The 24,677-nt window shown below is 43.4% G+C and overlaps 1 protein-coding gene across 8 annotated transcripts in view; it reads right to left on the minus strand.

Annotated features, from left to right (window-relative positions):
• Positions 1 to 24,677, minus strand: part of LOC117765858 (RNA binding protein fox-1 homolog 3-like) — a 397,513-nt gene that overhangs the window by 140,723 nt on the left and 232,113 nt on the right. Inside the window, exon 1 of one of the 8 annotated variants that reach the window (XM_034592411.1) lies at positions 14,988 to 15,981. The exons of the other annotated variants lie outside the window; for them this stretch is intronic. Within the exon in view, the coding sequence (XP_034448302.1) occupies positions 14,988 to 15,156 (169 nt within the window). The 5' untranslated portion in view covers positions 15,157 to 15,981. Of the gene's footprint in view, positions 1 to 14,987; positions 15,982 to 24,677 lie in introns of those variants that run through there. 8 annotated transcript variants of the gene reach the window in all.

Raw genomic sequence — 24,677 nt, forward strand, 5'->3', positions numbered from 1 at the left:
TAACCAAATAACTAAATCATTTCCTGAAGTGTTTTCTCCTGTACAAGCTCCATTTATAATTGTTGGAGAATATTTTTTAAAAACCACCTGCCTGTTTTGAAATATTTTGGGCATTTTTGCCTTCATTGATAGGAGAGTGGAGATTCAAAAGGGAAGACATAAATCAAAGGACTGGGCCGTAAACCCAAGACACAAGCCTCCCCTTCTGGGTCTCCCGCTCTGCCAGGTGAGCTCACGGTCGAGTTGATGATGGAGGTTCAGACCAATTTTCAGCAACTGCACTGGCAAATGTTAATGTAAAAAAAGGAATCCAACAGAGTGTGTGACTGAGGGACATCGGGGACTATTGTTCCCGACCATGGCTGCAATCAGTTCCTAACCCTCAACCATGTAGTTATAGTTGCCTAAACCGTCAAACTTTGATCACAGAGGTTTCGAACCGTAAAATGGAAACATGAGTCATTTTGGTTTTTCGTCATTGTGCGAGTTGTGGATGGCAGTGATAAACAACTTTGTCCTGTTGGATCTGAAAATGCTCAAATGTATTATTTTCAAAGTCAATGAAAAAAACTACTTTTTTCATTGCTAATCTTGAAGAAAGAACTTAAATGCTAAAGAAACTCACAATTCATGAAACTTGCTTTAAAACAGCCAAACTGAGCTTTAAAGTCTATAATGTATGTACGATAGTAGCCCATGCAAGATAAAAAAAATGCCTCAGTAGTTGTGCAGAGGTGTACACTAATGCGTCAATGAATAATTGATGTTGTGCTTCATACTTTTACATTTTTTATCCACTGTTTCATATACATTTTAATTAGAAACTCATTAAGTATTGGTCTTGATGCCCTTTTTGCCTTAGAAATTATCTTGAGACTTTCACCACTACAACAGTAATAATTTGCCTTCTTGCTCCTTTGAGACACACCACAGGCGTCCGTAAGGTGATGTATTTGTAACCAAGATAACCCTTTGCCGTCTCTACCCTCATGCGTGACCCCGGAAGTACTTAGAAAGGAAGCCCCAAGCGGGCACAGGTTGCCACCGGCTCTCGCCCGCCTGGCTCTCGGTAAACATTTGGTGTGTTTGTGAGAGTGATGGGTACGTCGTTTGTTTTGCTAATGGGCGTTTTTCTCCTTCACACTCCGCGGGGAGTGCTATCTAATGAGCCGCCCACCCGTGCTTTCCCTCCTGCAGCCCCCGTGCCCTGAGTGTGTGGCTTTAACCCTGGTGCAGAGGAGGATGGATCACAGGGGCTGGGGCTACGTTCCCACACACACACACACACACACACACACACACACACACACACACACACACACACACACACACACACACACACACACATATATGAAGGGGCCAAGAGGAGAGAAACATATTCAACTGAACACACATGCAGAGGAAGGGGACTGACCTAAAAATATGCTTTATAGAATATGTTACACATCTTCAAATATTGATAAGCAAATGCACACACCCATGTGAATATAAGATGTAACTATTCCCAGGCTAATGCACAAAAAAAAAACTTTGCTAACACATGTGGACATTCGTGAACTGATAAGAATGTGGTAGCCCGGCTGTACCACTCTCTAATGCACCAGAGAGGACGTTAAATATACATGTGAACCTATGAAGCCAGGGCATCGGCTTCTTAGTACCATATCACACGAGGGTTGTCACGCAAGGCAGTAGATGATGAAGGCGGTGCAGTGATCAAAGCCTCAGCATATATGTAAGTATGCATGTTTATGTGCCTCCATTAGCATCGCCGCGCTGATTGGCTGGATAACATGTTCCAGCTGGATGTGGTTTGAAGTGGAGTGTAAGTTTAAAGGAAAGTGAATTCAGGACGAGTGTGTCTGTCAGTCATGTGCCAGCAGCAGCAGCGCTCTTCCACTATTAGCTGTACTGACATCTGCTATCTTTAAATACTGATATGCTCATGTTCATATTCATGTCAGAAGTTCTCTGCATTGATCTTCAATGTTTCCACCAAAACTGTATTTTATTTAAGAACAAGCTGTTGAAGAGTAACTGCATTAAAGGACAAGTATGTAGAGTTTAGGAGAATCTATTGCCAGAAATTAAATATTATATTTATGTTTTCATTAGCATACAATCACCTGAACTAAAGAATCATTTTGTTTTCGTTAGCTAAGAATGAGCAGGTCCTCCTATTCTAGGGAGCAACTTTCACATTCTAATGTTACTTAAAGGCCGACGTCGGTTCTGCTCAAAAACTGCTCATAAAGATGGATGACATGTCTCCACTTTCTCCCACCATTCAGAAATTAAGCCAAAATATTCCGGATACGAACACTGCCACCTTGCACCAAAGGAGAGTCTGTGTAGTAGCATACGCGATGGGGGAAAAAAGCAGAGTTATGGAACGACCCAAATTACATCCACTCTCATGGAGGAGGCGGGGTTTATGGCCTATGTTGCAGCCAGCCACCAAGGGGTGATCAAGATGCTTTGGCTTCACTTTCGGAAAGCAGTCATGTCGTCCATCTTTATTTTTATCGTCTATCGTTCCACTACAGACTTGGGAATAGGATGGGGGTCTCAAAAATGCATTTTTTGATTCAAACATGGGATAAAGCCAAAATCATACATTTTCTAATTATCTGTAAAGTGGCATCAATATTTCTGATTTTAATGTTGTTCTCATGAATCTACAAGATGAGAAGGGTGCTTGTAGTGTTACACACACACAAATAATCAACACTAAACCCCAAAGCTCAGGGTTGTGATATCACCCTGGCTGTACTTTTTCAAACTGATTCCATAGCTAACCTGCTCCCGGCACAAGCATTTTATGTGCTTGGCACACCTTGTGTTTCAAGTGAAATACTGAAAGAAGAAAAAGAAAATACCGATTGTATAAATGTTTACATCACTGCTGTTTGTTAAAGCTATTAAACCAGGAGAGTGCAGCGATGAGTAAGCTAAAGCTAAACCCTCCACAACAAAATTGAAATGGTTGATGACCAGCCAGAAAGAGGCTATTTCAAATATAATAACAGAAGCACCACTGGGTCACCTAGATGCAACGTAATCACATGTAGAGGCTAAAGTATATTGGCCGCAATGTCTATCTGTGAGTTAGTTACAAACATAAATATTTGCAACACTTCCCGTACCAGTTTCAAAGTAAAAGCACTCTACTGTTTATGGCTGACTTAATAGTTTAATGTGAAGTATTTGATGTGCAGCTTCATACGGTAGACTCCTTTACTTGAGTACATAGGCCTATTTGTATTGGAGGACAGTAGTAATTCCAGAAATCTCACGTAGTAGCAGGCACGCGGCAGAAACCCTCCCCATGTGGTCAACAGACGAGACACAACAGATCAGTGACGCAGCTGCACCCGGTGCGGTCGGGGAGTGTATATCTAAGTAACAGTATTTGAGGGAGATCGGAATCAGTGGTCCAGGGAGGGAAAGCATCTTGGTTCATCTCACATATGTCCAATGTGTCAAAGTACGCAATTTGTTGCCTGCTGCTGCTTTCCAGCCTCACAAGAGCCTGTCTCACAGTAGAAGTCGCTTTAAGTTCAACTGTTTACTCCTGAGTGTCGTGGAAAAAGATTTTAGTAGCCACCAACATCTACATTTTCAAAACAGATCACGCCATCATGGCAAAATCTGTGGACACGGACCAAATTAAAAGTTTAATAAACAGGTTAAACCAAAATATAAGTGACATTTTGACGTTCGCTCTCAGTCACGCGGGCTTCACGTGCCAAATACTGTGATAAAATAACACAACGGTAAACATGTTCCATATATGACGGCATATGGAGGCCACCGTCTCCACCTAAGGCGTAGGTTTTGATGTGCACGCCATGCTTTATTCAGATTAGTGTGACATCATATAAAATGCATTTAGATTTGCTAACCATCTGGAGGCAGGATGAAACAGGTGTTCCTCCAGAGTGGAGGTGCTCCCTCAACCCAAATCTCTGCATCGATGAGAGAACACATCAATAGTGAACAACACAACACAGTAGTGCAACAATCCTAGATTCTTGTGTGCGGAAACAATCAATCCACTGTCGCAGATCAATCATGTACTCCAGCTTTTTCCCCGCTGAATGGGAATACAATGTTTTCTAATTCAGCCACATACGTTCTCAGTCCTCCCTCTTTGTAAGAATAATCTCACAGAAAAAAAATGAAAAAATGGCAGATAAACCAAAAGACACCCGCGTTTTAAATAAATTAGAAATTCAAGTCATCTCAGCTGAGTGAGGAAGGTTCAACCCACTCAGTTTGCCTCCCAGGGTGTCTATCTTCATATGTCGGATGATGAACACTGCCAAAGCCATCACGGATGAGGCGGCGGAGACAGACAGGGGGCAAAGTGCTGTGGGTTAGACGAGGGAGAAGCAGCTCGTTCTTGGAGTGCTGTGGGTATATGGGCCTTCTGTAAAACTGTAGCACAAAGGACGGAAGAACTCTTTTATTTTTTTTTGTTTTTTAAAGACCATATGCTCCTGTTCCGCACAGGAGCTCGCCTGAATGGGATATGAGGTCCAGAGACACTGCTGGTCCAAGCCCAGCAGGTGTGCTGCCTAGCCTTCCAATCACATTTATGCACACACACACACACACACACACACACACACACACACACACACACACACACACACACACACACACACACACACACACACACACACACACACACACACACACACAAACATATATTCTGCTGTTTACACTCTGCAAAGTCATAACACAACAACTCTTAATGCAGCAGCTGCCCAGATTGGCCATCTTGAGCTGAGACGCAGCTTTCTTTTACATTGTTAAGCAATTTTCAGTCGGTAAAATAAAAGTTTTACGGCCATGGGGGAACATCACCAGAGAAATATAAGATGGCTGTCAGTTCTTCTAATTTCACCTGTGGAGGTAAACACCACCGTCCACCCAATAACCATGAAGCCTAACAACAGTGTTATAGTTCAGTCATTCGGTCCAACACCATGGTGCGGAGCAACTTGGGTCTTTGTAGCTGTTGCCATTTAAAACTGCTGCAGATATTCCCAGTCAATCCTTATTATTTTGTTGACGCATCTTCATTGGTCCAACATTTTCAAAGAAGAATCCACGTCACACTTATTATTATTGAGTTATTACATAAGCTTTCCTCTTCCACCATTTTCCCATGTCTCTGATCAGAACAAACACAAATGTTTCCATTTACGCTTTAGTGCCACCCTCAGGAGAGACCCATGACCAGTAACGCTCCATGCTGTTGGTCTTATAGTGTGGGCTGGTTACATTTACAACACGTATATAATATTACCCACGTTTTGACAGTAAATTGCCGCTCTAGGAATCACCATCAGGGCTTTTGGGCCAAATCCCAATACTCTTTGTACCAGTGTGACAACATTTCTTAAAATGCTACTTCTATGGTGGTCAAGCTTAAAAGCCCAGAACAACAGTGTTAATAAAAAGGAATGTTTCATTTAATCTTAGAGCCCATTGGCTATCATCTGATGACGAATTACCCCCTGGGGGCCACAGTGAATATTTTGGGGCTTCCGGAACTTTCGTTCGCGTACACCATTTACAGTCCGACTAGTTTCTTTTATCACAAAAGATACAAGTTTCTCCACGCAAACACTGATAATACCCCCACAGTGGTAGGGGTTTTAGGTCCACACAACATTTTGGCTAATCTTGGCTATGAATGTAAATAACTTTAAAAGCCAATAGCCAATGCATTTCGGTCAACCTGGTCCCCTGCGTGCAACCAAAGCCTGCTCTGACATGATTGGTCTAACTACAAACAGAAACCAGAGGGCTTACTGCCCCAAAACAGTGTCCCTCACCCACCCAATCTGCATATTCACATTATAGAGATTAGGGTTTTCATATTAATATATAGGGACCAATTCTACGGTAAATATAAAGTTTGCCTGATCGGAAGTAACTGAACTTCAAACTGTCTGGTTACTTTTAGACCCCAGACCAATATATTGTTGCTCTAACTCACTTGCAGCCGAGTTGAAATTCAAAAGCCCTTTGAGTCCTTTTAAACAGAAAAAAAAAAAAAACCTGCTATAGGATGATATTAAACAGTGAAAACCAATTCAGCTGAATGCAGGAAGCTACAAAACAAAGCCTTCAGCGAGGTGTACAATAAAATCCGACTTGAATACCTGTGCAAATGCACACGTTCAGCTTTAAAATGCAGGTACGCACACACAGCCGAACACACACACCTACACACACCCATTAATGCATCCCTCCCCCTATTTCTACAGAGGCTCCAGTATTAGCGAAACCCCAGTCCGCTGGCAGCCCTATCCATCATCGCACCACGCCAGACAGACAACAGAGCACACCCTCACACAGCCCACACTCCCACATTTGCATTTGACCACTTTCATTAAATTCAGCAAAGGTAAGACTAATTTAGACTCTCACAGGCAACTTGATCTATCCATCAAAACTTTTTTTCTTCAACGACTGTCCTCTAATAGAATTAAAAGTAAAGGTCATGTGTAGTGTATTAGTTTGGTGATTGAGTTAGTTACTTCATCCCTGTTGTTCTGCAGCATAGGGTGACATCTTCATAAGAGGGAAATGTGATTTTTCTCTTTTTGCTGTCCCTTGAAACCAGTTGCTGGCATGTAAAAATAAATAGTCGGATGATTTACTTTTATTTTATGACCGAAATAATCATTCAAAATCACTGGAATCAATGGAAATCACTTTCTAACCTGCTCTTCAGGAAAGATAGGGGAACAAAAAAAAAACAAGTAATTAAACATCAGGGTTCATCCTCACAATCCTTATTAAAAGTCTGATCAGTGACACGTTCTGGAACTTTTTCTAAAACGGGATGACATTTTACCAGCTGCCAAACTCACAAGTCAACAGATAAAACTCCATATTGACCTCAGAATCCATCTCCACATGAAACCTGGAATGTGTCATGTATAATACATACCACAATAAGATTTCATTTTTCTTTCATGTATTATCTAATATTGAGCCAGAGTCGACCAATCTTGAGTCCGTCTCAGCTGTCAATCATTATGTTTCACCCCATTTTTATATCATCGAATAACGATTTAAATCTAAAGTTATCAGGAACACGAACACTTGAAAATACAACAGTGTGATTAGAGTTACCTAACTTACATAAGCCATCAATTGTAAAAGAAATATTGACGTGTAATTGGATATATATTTTTTTATGGTCCATATCCCATCCACTAACATGGAGGAGGCAGGATTCATGACCGATACTGCAGCCAGCCACCAGGGGACAATCAACACAATTTGGCTTCACCGTCGCGTCGTCCATCTTTTACAGTCTATCATTTTTGTATCCCTTTTTTTGTTTGTCTTTCAAAGCTTAAACACAAGCAAAGAAATAAGTGGTCTTCTTAACATTGACAATTTTTCTTAACGTTCTCTATTTTCTCATTTACACCTATTAAATAAAAATGTTATTTGTGCATGAATGTATTTCTACAGCCAATTAGCATGTGGTTTCTTCTTTGTGTCCTACGGTCAATTTTGAAACTTTCGTTCACCGTGTTAAAAATAAATCAATGTGCCACTTTTCTGGTCGATAGTGTCACAATTTACATAGAAAACAAACAGAGACGTTACTCTGGTCTATAAATAGAGTTTATCTGGAGGAGGACCATAAACTTGTGGCTCGGCTGTCAGATGACCTCATGATCTTCTCCCATTTTCTACACCACTTCTGCCCGGGTGCTTAGTTCTAGGTGGTGGACAGTTGCACCAACCTCTCACGGCTTGGGGCGATGTGAATACAGAGCGCCAAACACAGGCCGGAACTTTCATGCACACGGAGTACAGTGAGTGAGTATTTTTACTCCTCTGTTGGCCTCTGGCCTGTCTGGCTCCTGACTGCTGCTCCGACCAGGTTCTCTACAAAGAGTGTGAAGCACTGGAACAAATGAGATGTCTCCTTTCGCAAAAAACAGCTTCGGTCTACTGTGTATGCAGTGGAATACACAATGCTCGTATAATCTCACCCATGCTGAGCACTGAGGCTGTTGTCAGAGTATCTTCAATTCCTCCCCCCTGTGTATTACCGACTGCAGGTAAAGGTGCAACCTCGAACAATATGACACAATTGGATCTGTTAGGTAGAAACCGTAACATAGACAATCACTTGTTTCATCACCGATGCCACATATGTGGAAAGTAGCATTGTTATTTAACCCCACCCACGGTGTTACTCATATTAACGGCAGCAAAAAAGGTAGAGTGGAAATAATAAAATATATATTCATTTTCAACCAAAAAAGACAAAATCATTTATGGCTGATAAAAACAAGTGGAAATTATTAACTATTAACAATTTAATAACAACAGTGAGCTATATGACATGTTCAAAAACCGAAGAGATGTCAATCACACATCCCACTGAGCGCAAAAATGATTTGATTTTTATTCCCCAGGGAAACAGAAATCATGTTGTTCACTGACACTGAGCAGTGACTCAAGCTGTTCAATAACTGTGCATGGGCTCGACAAGCTGCAGGGTTTTTCGCGGCAGGTTCTGCAGACTCCAAAAGCCACTAGAGGCAGTGAAAAATTACCATCAGATAAAGAAGAACAGCCGAGCTTCCTCTCTTTTGAGTGAATAAAAAAAAAAGCCCCCGTTACATAGATGTCCTCATCAGGGGTATCTCGGTTAAAGTGGTACTCTGCAGGTTCATTGTTTTATTGATTTTATCCCCGTCGTCTGTGATAAGAAGTCATTCCTGTGGTTGATAAGAAGTCATTCCTCTGGTGTTTTTGCAAGGAGACTTGCGTTTGCTGTGACACCTTTTTCTGAGGAAGTTCATTCTGTTGGTGTTCATGGATGTTATCACAGGCAAGAGTAACTACCACGTTTTGCTTGTGTTTACAGGGATGTCAAGTTGGAGCTATGTTCTCCAGCAGGTGCAGTTAACCAAGAGAATTATACCTTTTAATTTATTAATGCACCAGATCTTTGGTTTGTTAAGCTCAAAGAGGGCTGAACGATGTGCACAGTTAACGATGGTTAGATTTGACCATCCTTCGTAAATAAAGCCCTGGTGAAAATGCAACCTTTGTCATTTCAAAGCTCTATGGCTTGAAAATGTTTAGATGCCCTAATGTTTTTTGAACACACATTTCTTTCCTTATATTTTCCATTGCTGCAGCTCCTCCTTCCAGCCTTTGTCGAAAACTCTTGATTTTAGCTCCTGTCTCTTTAATGCCCCCCTCCCGATAAAGCCCAGTCTGCATCAATATTCTAGACACTAGTGTCTTTAATTTTATGAAAAGTGTTTGGGGAATGTTCTTCCTGGTTTCAACATGACAATGTCCCATTGCACAAAGTGAGACATCTGAGTTTTCCCAGTTATCTGTGGAAGAACCTGACCCCAGCTATCCCTCCACATGCCAAACAGCACCTTTGGGATGAACTGGAACACCGACTGTGATGCAGACCTTATCCTCTGTTGTTCTTTTCTCTAACACTCTTGTGTTTGAATAAAAGCAAATCCCTGCATCAAGGATCTGGACTCTGGAGGAAAAGCCTAAGACCAGAGGAGTGGAATCTTAGCAACAGCTGTTTGGTTTTAGCGTGGATGACTGTTCTTGTGGGCATATCCTCTAGAAAACCTGGGTATAAGCGTTCATTTTTGCTTATCATAAATTGTCCATTGATTAATAATCAACTACTTTAATCAACGCTCTCTATATCAACTAATCTATTAACTCTCTAATTGTTTCAGCGCTGCAGTGCAGCTGTTATCGAATTTTGTGCTGGTTATTAAAGCATATTCTATGACAGCGGAAGATAAAGTCATAACTGCTCTGCACAGCACAGTTAGGTGTGCATAGCATACAGTGTATAGCTCAGATTGAAATGCAAGAGCGAAAGCAAAAGGGAATAAGACAAGGTCGCTGGCTGACTTATCACTTGTCTCATTACTTGAAACAGCAACTGTCAGCAACTGAGCATCTTCCTCCTGGTCCAGTACGTATCCATTGTGCAGCAGAGAGGAAATCAGTGGAACAGGGAAGCCGAGTCGGACTGCTCCTGGTTATTCCTTACAGCAGTGATATGTCTTCTGTTGAGCTCAATTAGTGATAAGAAATCTGCATGTGGATGGCAGAGTCTATGGAAGGGAGTATAGTAGAGAATTGTGAAAGGTTTTGTAACTGCAGTAAAGACAGTCAGTCTGAAACAGTGGTTTTGACGATACTGAGGACATGCAGTACATCGGCAAGTAGCAACCACCAATGATGGGTTATAAGTGAAAGCCAATTATCTTGGTGGGGTACATATTAGTGTAGTGATCCTCTGAAAATGCTGTCAAGGTTAAAAAACAATGTTTCAACCTTTAGTTTGCTCAGAGAATGAGACAGAAAACAAAAGGAGTTCAACAGGGAGACAGAATACCAAGGAAGGAAGAAAAAATCATGTGTCGAACAAAGAAAGTAAATCTGAGGGAAAGAGAAAGATGAGGGGAGAGAAAGACGGGGTGGGAGAGTAAGAAGGAGAAAACACAAAAGTGTGGCCCTCCTGGGTTGGATGCTGACACCGGTGAGAGATTACCGAGGGGAGGAGCGCGGCCATATGGCTGCATGGCAAAGTGGAACCCACGGGGAGGCAGCGGGCACATTAGCTTGCACGGGGCCCTCGCCTCCTCTGCACTGCGGTTTGCGGGGCGCACAGGAACATTGACAATGACATCAGGCTCTCCCACCTCTGTGATGGCTCCTGGATCCCAGCTGACACCGCTGGCAAAGGGCCAGGAGGAGAGAAATCACCTGCTCCGCCCCGCGAGCGCAGAGTTACTTATGCCACTCAATAATGACCCGGGGACTGCCGCAAAAACAACAAGCGTGATGGTCATGGGAAGGCTGAGACTGAAGGCGTTCACCCGGTGCTCAGTATCGCTGGCCCTTTTCAAACAACAGAGGAGAGAGTCATAATAGCACCACGTTTCACACCAAAAGCGCCTCTGTCGTTAAATCAATAAGTCATTACCTTTAATGGGATAAGCACTTTGAAAACTAATTGAAAACAGCTCCATTTACTCCAGCCAGGCCCTTAATGCAAACAATACTGTTGTTGCAGCGAAAAAAACAAAGAAAAAAAAAAACAGAGGGGAAAAAAAATGGAGAGCAACACATATGGCACAGCTGGGGATCTGGTGTCTGATAATTTGGTCAACCGTTTCACTTTGTAATGCGCTCCTTTTCAAAAACCAGTGCACCCGTTTAACCCCCCCGATCCAACAACGACCAAAGGGCAGAGAATCAAAAGAGCCACGCAATGACGCTGAACAATAGTTGACACGATCCGGCGGGGGGGGGGGGCAGACAGCGCCATCGACAGCCATGAACCTACACACACGTCGGGGATTGGGGAGACATTTCAGAAGTTCGGGAGAAAGGAGTGATCCGAAACTTTTTACTTAGCAAGGTAATATGATTAAGTCGGAGTGGCTCTTAAGTGATTTGTTTTCCCAGATTTCACAAACAGACCAATATCTCTGCACAAAATGTGTCAACCGTTTGACCGTTTCACTAGTGCTCCAAACTGCAATTGAGCAATAGTGAGCATCAAATATGTGTTGTGGCAGGTTTGGAGAGTATTGATTTATATTAGAGAAAATGACTGTGCATTCAATTCCAATCAAAAGCCTCTGTGGCAGGCAGCCAGTTCTGTTACTGGGTGAAAGACACTGTATTAAATGTAAAGCAAATTGAATGCGCAAAGCCAAATTTAAACCTTGGCAAGCTTTGCTTCATCAGGAATGGATTCTTATCAACACTGTTACTAAGTAGGGTACGTCAGTGAGGTTTTCATCATATGATAAAAAGGCAATAAAGAGATTATGTACATGTGTTTTGTTTATACTATGAATAAGAATAGGGGCACGATTTCAAACACAAAATTTGAATACCCAAAACAATATGACAATTCTACCAAATATTTCACTTGGATATAAAAGTACAACGTAGGAATTTTGGGAAAACTGTCGCCACTGTATCCTAAAATAGGAAATTAAAGCCTTGAACATCCATTCTTTTCTGATGTATAAACAATATTTTTAAGATTTTGTGTAACCAAGACTACAGCGTGGTAGGTACCATGCACCCATATCCAACTACACATGAAATTGATTCATTTAAGTGCAGACACCCATCAGTGGTGTGTACAGTTTGTCTGATAACCAGGTTAGCAATTAGGCAGAGAGATGATCGTGCTGACAGACCAAGCTGAAAGATTAGTTAACAGGTGGGAGTCTGGCGGCACCCACAGTTATCCACGACCCCACCCCCACCCCCCCACACCTTCCACACACACACACACACACACACACACATGCAAACACTCATTCTATCTCTTAGTTTTTTTTTTCCCACTTGGAAGAATGACATGCCCACATAAATGGGTGAATAAAAGAACGGGGGCACCATCTGGTTGATCCCGGTGCTAATGGAGCTGCTCAATTACACTTTGACTTTCAGTGGACTGACCGGGACAGCACACTCGTGTTTGTGTGTGCTGTTTACGTTTAACTCCAGACACTAAGCGAAGATCAAATTTAGAAAAAAAAAAGAGCAAACTTTCTGAGGCTTTTCCAAGGGCGTCAACAATGTGTCATCCATCCAGGTACCACTTCCTGTTCTCTTGACGTTCCTCAGGAAGTACCTCTGAGCGACATGGAGGGAAGGTGTTGGGTGAAGGGTGGTGGCGGTGGCGGAGGGGGCGGTCTCCACACTTGTTGTTCTATCCTTGAACGAGGTGCTCAAGCTAAATTGGCTGCGCAAATGGCTAATGTGTATAATGGAATTGAGAGTTGCCCTGCATAAGGGCGTCTGCTAAGCAAATAAATAATTTAATGCAAATCCCAGCATCGTGCCTCCTGCCAATTAAGCTAACCTGTTTTAGCTGTAAGTGATTTTATTACATTAGCATGCCGTATCTCTGACTGCATTAGGGAGGGTTTAATCAGTCTGTAATCAAATTAGAGCATAAGACAGAAGGAGGAAGTGCCGCGCTTCCACAAAGCACCTTGCTTGCACACCTGCAGGTCTCATCTGAGAAATCTATATTTAAAATTATTTTTATACAAATGCAGTGTGCACCATCATGTGGCAAGAATGCATATACTTTGACACCTTTGAGCTTAAAAGCTACTCGGTTCATTTTTTTTCACGGTGAGAGTGTGACCTGTGCCTGGTTTCCATGTTAGCTTGCAAAACTGCAAACCAAACTGTGGTTATTGTTCATCACCAGTCGTGTTACTATTCTGGTGGAGATCGATTGAAGAGACACTCCTATTGTTTTCCCAGCGCCACGTGTGTGGCTAACTACGAGTCATCTTGTCCCCGTTGATGTTCGCTGTCACATTCAATAAAGCATCACCGACGGGAAAACAGAATTACCGGCGTGATTAACATAACACGCTCATGCAATCATCCGCATTACTTTATCACGCTGACCGGAGAAGAGGGACTCAAAAACATGATCTGCGGCTACTTTGCACACACAGCGTTCCAGAAAAATTCACAGCAAGGTAGCTGCCGTGCTTAAGCTGTCAAGGAGCAGCCACGCAAAGCCTGACAAATCTGCCTCGGCGAGAGTGAGCGCTCAGAACGCACTGCCAAAACTGATACCCTCATTGCCTTGTTTTCCAGCTTTTGTTTTTCTTTTGCTTATTGGTTGGGTGGAGGGGAGGGGTGGGTGGGAGGAAGGGGAGCAACATGAGAAATGTGTTTGCCCCGAAGGCAAAGTGCAGAGAGGAGTCTTTAAAGATTCCTTGTGCTGACAGATGCTCGTGATGTCTGACAGACACCGTCTCACATGTAGGAGATCCGGAGACAAGTTCAATCGTGATCACCTTTCCCTCCCATCATTCCCCTGATCAAGACAGATAAGTAAACCAACAGACAGCTGATTCCCAGCCAATTAAATGTGCATAAACATACGTCAGGCGTACACACTCACATGTCCACCCCTGTGTTTTTACAGCGAGAAAAAAGGTGTGAGTACAGAAAAAGGAAATGAGCTTTAAGTGGCCTCCCTCCTCTCGGCTGCTCGGGTTGATCCTTCCTTTTCCAGAAGAGTGGGGAACTCTCACATCTTGATGTGCTTATCATCTGGTGCCAGGGATGTGTGTGTAAAGTTCATCCTTTTGGTCTAATTAACTGATGCCTCCCCTGTCAGCCCGCAACAGCAAAGCCACTAATGAGGCTCGTTACAGGTGAGACAATAAAGAGATTTCCACACCCTGACATATCTTATGACATTTACTACACCAACATACATTTAAGTAATGAAGACGAGGCGATAAGGGGAGAGAATAAAGAAATAAATTGGCTTGATCTGCAGTTTACAGAGAAACGGACACTAATGTCAGAGAAAAGCTCGGCTGTGTTTCCAGGATTGAGTCGAGCGCAGGATTGTTATCATCTCTCTCGCAGTCCGACCAAGTCACCATCACCGCGGAGCCACACGTGTACTACAGGCCGGCAGTGATGTAACGTTTTGTCATACATTTTACATGCACTTCACTATGCACCCAGCCCGGTCCCCACTCCACCCGGGCAGCCCTCTCTCATGAATTATGGCCTTGCAGTTTGAGGAGTCATTGATAGGAAGGCTGGGCAGAAGTAGAAGAGGAGGAGGAGGTGGAGGAGGAGGAGGGAAGTGAGGGGAGAAAAAAAAAAAAGGAAAATCAATCGGAAGCGTCTCAATTAATCTGGCGAGTGGCGGATTGATTGCAGCCCTAAACTGGGTAAACAGGATTGTCTATTTAAGGGCCATGATCCCTTAATCATCACTTTAGCTCAAATAGACCAGGATCGCCACATCTGCTGGCCTGGCCTAATGCAGATGCCAGGGCCTCGCCTTCCGACTTCAGCCTGGGCCCCACCTCCTCCCCTTCGCTCCAGCCTCCTCTTCTCCTCCCCGTGCTCCCCTTCACCTGTGATGGACGGACAAGGCGCATGTGGCCTGGAGCGCTCTCGGCCCAAATTGCCGACGTGGGACTGCTCCGAATGGTCCAACCTGAACCCTGACCAATGCGCAAGCTGGGGCCCCCTGGTTTGTGGCTTTGCTGAAATGTCTGCTATCGGGGGTTGAATACAAAACATGGCATTATGGCTTGCTCAGCTCGCCATGAGGACCATATTATAAGGCTGCGAGCGAGGTGGATGAAGGAGGAAGAAAGAGAGGGGGGGGGTGTGAATGCACATGCCAAAAGCCCAGGCTCTCGCAGCATAACATGAATTACAATGGCGAATGTTTTACAGCGGGATGCAGAGTGTAGAGGACCTGAGGGTGTAGAGACACAGCTCTGAGAAGATGGCTAGGGCCAGATGAATGGTATACCTCACTCTAAGCATAGTCATCACCATACCAGAATATCACTGTATCTCCTCCTCCCTCCATCTCTCTCTTATTGTCTGGAGTGTTAGAGTTGCCCAGGCTCCATTCTCTAGAGCCTGATTGAAGAGGCTCTCCTCTCCTCCTCACTGGTTTGATTTACTTAGGCTATCTGTGGGAATTGGGCTGGAAGCTTCCTTATTAAGAGGAGACTGTCTGAAGGGTTCCACTGACTGATTGGGCTATTGAAAGCAAGGCACGTGAGATACAACAGCTATCGCTATCTCCCGCAACACACACACACAAACGCATACAAACACCCCAGTGGTTTATGTATGAGGTCTAGCAGGCACATGTCTGTCACAATTCTTGGTAGCCAGCTTCAGCCCAGTAAACCGGACGGATCTATCTCTATAAAAGGCCCTTAAATCGCTCCCCGGTGGTGACTGGCTTGCATTCAGTGGCTGCTCCCACACATCCCGTACACGCACCGACACACTTGTGAGGAAACGGCAAAACAAAGCTGAGATCAAATCCCGTGGCTGAGGATGGAAAGAGAAAACCTGCCTCGCCTGTGTGATGCAGTCTGTAATGACAGTTCATCATTTACATTTTAGACACAGCCGCGCACACACACACACATGTACTGTACATTGCACACACACACACACACACACACACACACACAAACAAACACACACACACACTCCCCCCTCTTCCTTCCTGAACATGCTCAGAACGGTGAGCAACGGAGGCTGAAAGAGGAGGAACGGCGCTGGAGGGAGGCTGAACAGAGAGATTCGTTTTTTTTTTTCTCGAAGTCACCCAGCCCTGCGGTCACACAGCCGAGCCAGGACGAATACAAAATGTAGCAATCCACCACGCTCACTTCATCCGAGAGACAAACATAAAGCCGGAGAACAAGAAATCTGGTTGTGGAGGGGTGGTGGAGAGCGGGGGCAAACGCATTCATCAAATTACCTCTGCCCGTTGACGGCTGTCTGTGCCCAGAGGCCCGTCATCTCCCGTACGCGCCGACTGCATTCGTGCCAAAAACACGTCTTTAAGTAAAAACTCCCTCCTTCCTGCTCTGCACTGACGGCCGACGTCTTGAACGCACGATTCACAAGACCTGCTCGATGACCTCAATTTGCTTCAGTCTCTGTATCTGTAATAGCCCATCTGTTTCTTCCTACTCATAAGCAAACTGGCATCGCCACAGACTAATATCATGGCACTTATTTTAGACACAGCAGATAGGAATGGATTGCAGCAGTAACTGTGATTGTGTTTTCGATGACTCTAAGAAAGCAACGGGGGCTATAAATAAAAATTCAAAGTGGTTCAGACTTGATGCTCTCGGCAGCTAATGAAATGAAGGTGACGTATTGCGAGGTGCATGAGAGGGAGCAGTGTTCATGGACAGCGCTTCAGAACTCCTGACTCCCTCTGATGTTGCCATGATGCTTTGCTGAAAGACAAACACCGGCTTATCATCCATCTAGCGGCTGACAGAGCAGGGCCCGGGTGCATTCATATTCAGCCATATATGCCGCATAAAGATTAGCCTTCATCTTAATCAATTCTGTAAATTATTTCATCATTCAGGGGAAATCGCATCAATACAGCCTGGATATATTTTTTTTTTCTGCAGGTCGCTTGCTATTCTGCATACCGAATGTGTGCATGTCATGAATATTTATACTTTTTTGCTGATGAATAATGTTGTCTGTTTATCCCAATGATAAGGATTGTAATGATCAAACAAAATTACCATTTATGACAGTTATGGTTTCCTCCCAAGACCGTGTGAATTATTAATGAGCGCCATTGATTGCTCGGTCTAAAGAAGGTGAACCGGGTAATTCCATAAGTGCCATAGTGCAGATTGGTCTGTTAGCTCAAGCTCTGGTTCTGCCTCTCCTCCTCACTCCATCTCATCCTCCATTTGTGCCTTTCGTCAGTGCGACCAGGGCAGGGTCTTTCCTGTAATTCCATTACTGCCGCTACTATGGCATCCCATCATCCCGCAGGACAACTTAGGGACCACTTAGAGACTTGTGCACGTTTAGCTGCGTTACAGTAATGCTGCCAACTGGGCAACAAGCACTATCTATCACTATCTAACAAACAGCAGCTCCTGCTCCAGCCCCAGTTTAAAAGACACTAGTGGGACAAAACAGAATGAAAAATACATCAACAAAACACAACAGAATAAAATCGTATAGAACGCAATACAGCCAAAGATTAACAATCAGAATTAAGTTGACAAAATAGCTAAACATAAAACACACAACGACAACGCATAAAACAACACAAAAGAAAACATAAAAAATAGAAGAGACACAAGACGACAGATAATATGACAAATAACAAATAAAAATGCATTCACTCACAAAATAAAACACACAACGGTGCTTAATACAAAACATAACTTAAACATTACGTGATACGACAAAGCAGAACAAGACTTTCAGACATAACTAAATATAAACTAAGCAAAGAAAGCCTGAAAACAAACGATGACACTTTACGCCGCATAACTACATAACACATACTGACATGTAACATGGCAACACAAAACACATGGAACACATGGGATAACCTTAAATAAAAAATAGTTAAAGAAGTTGTAAATGCACACAAAATAATTACTGTTTGCCATCAAGTCACAATGCATGATTTGTGTCTCCACTTCCTCCCACTATCCAGAAATGATGCCAACGTATCCCAGATGTGAATGTTGCCATTTTATGCACTTGGAGCTAGAGTTAGCACAACAGTGATCGGGGGATGGAGCTGCGGTTGCGAGGTCCCGCCGTTACACATGCTTGACCAGACCTGTGAGTTTATCTTTTTTTCAGTCACAGTTATTGCTAATGTGCTGCTCAGCTAAGTCTAGCCAGTTAACCTTAGCATATACCGGCAAAAGAAAAAAAACTTAACTTTGTTTCATATTTGATCTATTTTGAGATCTGCGGCCTGCAAACAAGTATCTTAACAACCGAGTCATGAGTTATGTCTCATATGTCAATCATGATGATTCACCCCATGTTTGTATCATCAAATTACTAATGATAAACCACACTTCACAAACATGAACGCTCAAACAAAAATCAGTGAACTAACTGAAATGACAGACACTATCTTGGAGAAAAATGTATTTGGAGAGTATTTTTGACTTTTTGGTTTAGTCAATGTCCCGTCTACTAACTTGGAGGAGGCTGGATTTATGACCTATACTGCAGCCAGCCACCAAGGGGCGATCAAGATGAACATAAAAAAACACAATTTAGATAAGACAAATAATAAAAAGTTTATGTGTAAGGGAGAGGTCCTCAGATTGAAGGCGTTTCAATCAAAAAACTGTGCTTTTCATTTATAATTAAATGTTACAAGTAGTCAGTTCTCGGAACGGATTTTATTTTCTGCTGGTTCACAACAACATTGTGCCTCTGCACGGAGCGGAGCGGAGCAGAGGACCTCCAGTATCGGAGCATAATGGTTTATTTTAGTGCTGTGATGGCTCAGTGGATTAGAGTGTGACCACAGTAGACTCGGTGATGGGCTGAGGAAGTGCTTTTCCCCCCACACTGGGCTCACTGCTGTACTCAACAGATTAGCAGCCTTTGTTACACAAGTGGTGTTTTCTGAGAAAGGACAGGGTGTCTGAGAGCCTGGCTGAAGGCTGAGAAGAGAGTGTGTGCACAGTAGAGCACACACACACGTACACAACAGCAAAACGGGAACAAAAAAAAGAAAAGAGGAAAGAAAGCGCGGATCAGGCTCAGATCTCATCAGCAGCCCACTTTAGAGCACTTGTTTCTCCCTCCATCTTGAAGGCTCACACCTCTGTCGTCCTGTGCCCGGGCCTGATCAGCCTCACTCATTTCCACCTACGCCGGCGAGGGTAAACTGGGATGGAGGAGGGGTCAAGCGTGGGTACACCCAATAAACCCGCCTCCCCCTAATCACCCTCCTTTCTCTCCTCCCTTCCATCCCTCCATCTCCAAGCAAGAGTGCATAAATCTGCCCTTCTTGACAGTTGCAATCAACAAGGGCCGTAGTGAACCATGCGTAATGGGCGGTTAAGACAGGGGCGTTGGGGAGCGGCAGAATTTACAGCAACAATTATAGCCCCCCATACAACGAGATGCCTGGGGGTGGGGAGCTGCTCGCGAACGGGTGGGAGGGGGGGTGGTGGGTTAAAGTGAGACACAGGTACGTCCCCCCCGTACCGCCAACCACTCACAGCTGCCTCATAGTAATACATTTGGATCTCTAGCAGAGCAATGCAATGAATTCCCCTGCGATGCAAGAAAGCAATTGCCTTGCAGCAAAGCCAGAATCTGGTAGGAGAGGGCCAGAGCAAAAATAATGTGCGAGAGATAAATGATGACAAGTGTGAGGAGAATACATGGATAATCCTTTTCAGCGGGTGCTAATGCTGTACGTCTCTCTTCCTCTGCTTGTACTGTATCTCCGTTTTCTTTTTCTTTTTTTTTTTACATATTGCTAAAAAATCCCTCACATTCACAGCCGCTGCACCAAGTGACACGAGAAAAATGTGACGATATGTCAAAAGAGTGGGGAGCTTTTCATATGTTTGCCTGACCTACTCCACTAATTCATGTATCCCGGCCCTCTCTGCATCCATCCATAACAAATGGCACTATACACCGTTGGATATGACCCGCGGAAATGTGTGTGCGCGTGGCTGTGTGTTTGTGTGTGTGTGTGTGTGTGTGTGTGTGTTTATGTGTGTGAGTGTGTGCGTGCGCGCGTGTTACCGACGGATGCTTTTAACGATCACTCATTTTAATCAACACATGTGACCTTTTAAAAGCCATTATGACAAACAGATCAGCCACGAAAAGCTGGTGACCTGGTATGTGGCCCCGGGACGTCAGGCCGCTGCGTCCCAACATGACCCCTCCCCCCTGCCGTCACACACACACACACCCACACACTCAAAACCCAGAGCGGCCTGTGCACAGTGAAACCGTAATCGACTGGAAAACTGACAAAGATTAAAGCTGAAATCGTACCTCACGTTATTTGTTTTTCAGTATTTGAATGGAATCAGCCGGCTTATTGCTAAACACACTGGCAAAGAACGCTGATTGTACTTACCTTTATATTATCAAGTGAAGTGTAAAGTGAAATAAAACACCTTCTAATTAGCAATTCAATGTGCAAATTCATTTAGTGTCAATGAGCGGAGAAAGTAACAATATTCCATTTCTAATCAAATTCTTCTGCAATACATATCGAATTACTGAACTGCATGGAAAGGGAAACGGGTCGGGGGGGGAATGGGGTGATGGTGGTGGGGGTGGGGGGGGGGAGATAAACACTTGGTCATTAGTTCTAAACAAGGAATGAGATTCATTAGGATTCCCTGGGAAAAAAAAAAAAAAGTTCAGATAAACTTTAGGGGAGAAAAGAGAAATTGTAATTAGACATGAAAAATATTCCCAATAATCAAATCACATTTTGTACTCGGGGCTTTGAAATTAAATTAACTGAGTTCATATACTGGTATATCTCTCAGCCACTTTCTTCACTCTAAAATGTGTTGCCGGAACACCAGTCCCCAGAGACCAGATAGGAATCTAATTAACTAAGATCAATATTACTCAGAATTTTCTCTCTATCTTTCCAGCTCTCCAGCTACTTGTGTCTCCTTTGTCTGCCGGTCTGAGGCTCAGATGAGTTTTATTTCTGCAAAATGTGTTTTGTATGAGGAGGTCAACACATGATTCAGTCTCTCTGTCTGGGGCGTGCGAGCTACAAATATGGCTCCTGCCTGTTTCCTGCCAAACAACCTCTGCAATAAAGGATGTTGCGAGATTGGTTTCTGCCTTTAAATGTAATTCCCTTCTTGGTTTTTTCTTCCGGTGGATAATCACAGCGAATTAACTACCTGTGTTTTTGCGCTCACATCTTTTTAAACATATGGGTAAACAGACACAAAGAGTGATGAGTGAAAGACTGGAGTCTGGCAGCGCGAGCTCGCACAGGGAAGTCAAACGTGCTGATTCAGGTGAAATAAGTGAGATTTGGTGCAGGGAGAATAAGATCCCACAGCCATATGCCGTGTATAGATCAGTGGTTGGCCTTTTCCCCTCACGACGGTTCAGATTAATTACGATCATCACGTCTTGAGTCTGGGGCCCATAAATCACGCTGACTTTAAAATAATGTAGTAAAATAAGATTCCATATATGGCATCGCCAGCAATTCAACACAATTATCACATATCTTCTGAGACGAGGGGAAATTAGATAAAACGTGAGGCTCCTTATAAAACCTTTTCTCTACGCTGAAGCATAAATAATTACATTTCTAGTAAATGGCTGGAGGTGGAGAGCCACTCGGAGCAGGGCGACACAGCCGTGTGGAAATGTAAAGTTCAAATAAAGTGTAAAACGGGGATATGCGAGGTGCAGAGCACTACCACCCCCCCTCCCCCCGACAACCGCTGGCTCCCACACAACATAAATCCACTCTGAGGAAATCTACAAGGCTGTCTATCAGCAAGATAAGTTTGACCTGCCTGTATCCCAACTGGACACAAATCCTCTCAGTCATAAATCTGCAAAGGGAGAGAGGGACAGCCTCTCAATCAAGAGTCAGCTCCCGTCAACATGCCCCATGCACCCGGTGAATGCTTACGCTCGTGTATGTATATTACGCCTCTGCAAATACTCCCAACAACTACCCTGTATTACCCCTAAAGCCAGTGTCCCGGCAGGTCAATCCACTGTGATCGGTTTTGCTGAGGGATATGAATGTTGGCACTTTATTGACATGACATGTCGCTCTTTTAAAATTACAGAACCCCCCACAGTCCCAGAAGAGAGTGTGGCTCCGTTCCAGCGGCAGGTCTTAAACCGGCTCTTCTTTTTAGTGCTGTGCAGGTTAGTCCCCTAATTGATACGGGATCAACTTTTGTGGATGTTTTTAAAGTTTTGAACAATTCTATAACTATCCATATATGTGATATGCCGCTTTTCCAATGAGGGTTATGTGGCGGCGGAAATCTCAGCTGACGTGGTGAGGAAGGGCAGGGTGCATCCTGGACAGGTCGCCAGTCCGTATACAGGCCCAATTCAGACCTGATACTAACATCAACATCTAAAGCCCCTTTTCCACGGGTCAAAAACCCACTAACATCCACTGACATCTGGCCTTTGTCTGCAATGGGATCTTCATTCTTCATTCTGCAGTGGACACAAGTTTGAATCGGCTCCTTCTCCAGTCGTCAGTGATGGGAACTTCTCTACGCATTCAGAAAACCCATGTATATGTGTAAAAACATTTGAGATCTCAGTCAGACCTTAATCTGATGTGGTCTGAGACACATGTGGCCACATGTTTTTATCAGCGTGAACACAAATGCATCCTGGGTCACATAAAGACCGCCTACACTCAGCTGACATCCTCTGAGCGGCTACAGCTTCATAATGGACCCAAAGTGTAGATACACTTCTTTGTGTTTCACACACATTGATTTATTTGTGGCCACTACCACATCACTGACCACCACATATTGACTTTATATGTTTTATATTTTTTAATTATTTCAAATGAGTAAAATCGTATTTGATCTCTCACACACAAATCACATTGACAACTAATCTAGTCTGTTATAGCTGGACTGGCTAAAAACATTAAAAAAAATATCTCTTCGTGAGCAGAAATGATGATATATATATATATATATATATATATATATATATATATATATATATATATATATATATATATATATATATATGTCTTTGGACTGTGGGAGGGAACCAGAGAACCCAGAGGTAACCGCACACACACTGGCATCTGGTCGGCCGACAGGTTCAAGCTACATCCACACTACTACGTTTTCATTTGCAAACGCAAACCGTCTCTGTCCACGGTGTGAACATTTTGGCTCTTTATCAGATTGAATCTGAAACCTGAGAACACACCTCACGTACTGCGGGCATGAACGCGCCAGTGAACACTCTTTCATTCGGTCGTTAACTGCTGAATTGTCGCAGACTGCTTGAATAATAGCTCGTCTCCTAAACATGTAAACAGTTGTATCATTGTCAAACGCAGACTTTAACTGCACAACAGCTGTAAGAGAAGACAACAGGGTCAGCAATGCTTCAAATTGATTAGCCATTTTGTGATCTACACTGGCAGGCTAATGTCAGTTGTTTACTTGGGAAGGGAAGTCATCTGATAGGAGCCTGAATCTCTGAGGTCCTGAGGTGACGCAACTGTATATATTGCCCATGATGTTGTCTCTCAACCTTGAATGAACTTCTCTTTTTATGTATTTACTTTACTTTATTGTTTTCTTCCATGCAGGCCACTGGCCTATATGATAGAATTTGAATTATACCAGTTAACATTTGAATTATACCTGTATTCTTAACTAACTAATGTTTTATTCTTCACATTTAATCTATAATATCAGCCAAAAGCTCAGTTACCTTTTTAACGTGGGTTGTCTTGTGATCTTCCTGGGAAGTAACTGTGACGTCAGACATTTAAATCAAGATGAAAAAAAAGGGATTTCTTCCTCTCCACTGCCGCTGCGTGCTCGCTCATGGTGGGAGCTGCTGAGCTGCTGAGCTGCTGTGTCCATCTATAATATTGTCAGGTCCCGACCTCTCTCTGTAAAGTGCTGGGAGATAATGTCTGAGATGATTTGACTCTATGTAAATAGTAAAACTGAATTTAGTTTAATTGAAAAAAAAAGGGTACAATACACGCTCCACACTTGCTTTTATACTTATATTGTATGCATACATTCAATTTGCATGTATGCATACAATGTTAAATTTTTTTTATCTAAGGTGTTTACTCATCGAGGGTTGTCAGGTGCAACAAGCGTGACGCCACATATGTTGCACAAGACAATCAAGAGTGTCTAGGTCTCATAATGCCAACGCCACGTCAGGCCGATGAACAACGAGAAAGTCAACATAGCATGTCTTGAAATTTGAGGAGATGAAATCCCTGTCTTGTGGACATGCATGATTTGTCAATTTGTCAAAATGACTGTGAACCAACTGATATATAATGTATCTGGAAGCCTTGAGGCACTTCATGGTCTGAGGCTCCAGGCAGTAGGTGCTCACATGTTTAGCTTGTCTCGCTCCACTTCCTGCCACTGAGATGCAGATACCAGTCGGACCCAGGTAGCAGTGCTGCGATCTGAGTCGTGACGTGTCTGAGATATCTCTTGATGTTCACAAACAAAATCTAAATCGGAATTATGGGAGAGGAAATTCAT

This window comes from Hippoglossus hippoglossus, chromosome 8 (assembly GCF_009819705.1).
Source record: "Hippoglossus hippoglossus isolate fHipHip1 chromosome 8, fHipHip1.pri, whole genome shotgun sequence".
Taxonomy (NCBI): Eukaryota; Metazoa; Chordata; class Actinopteri; order Pleuronectiformes; family Pleuronectidae; genus Hippoglossus; species Hippoglossus hippoglossus.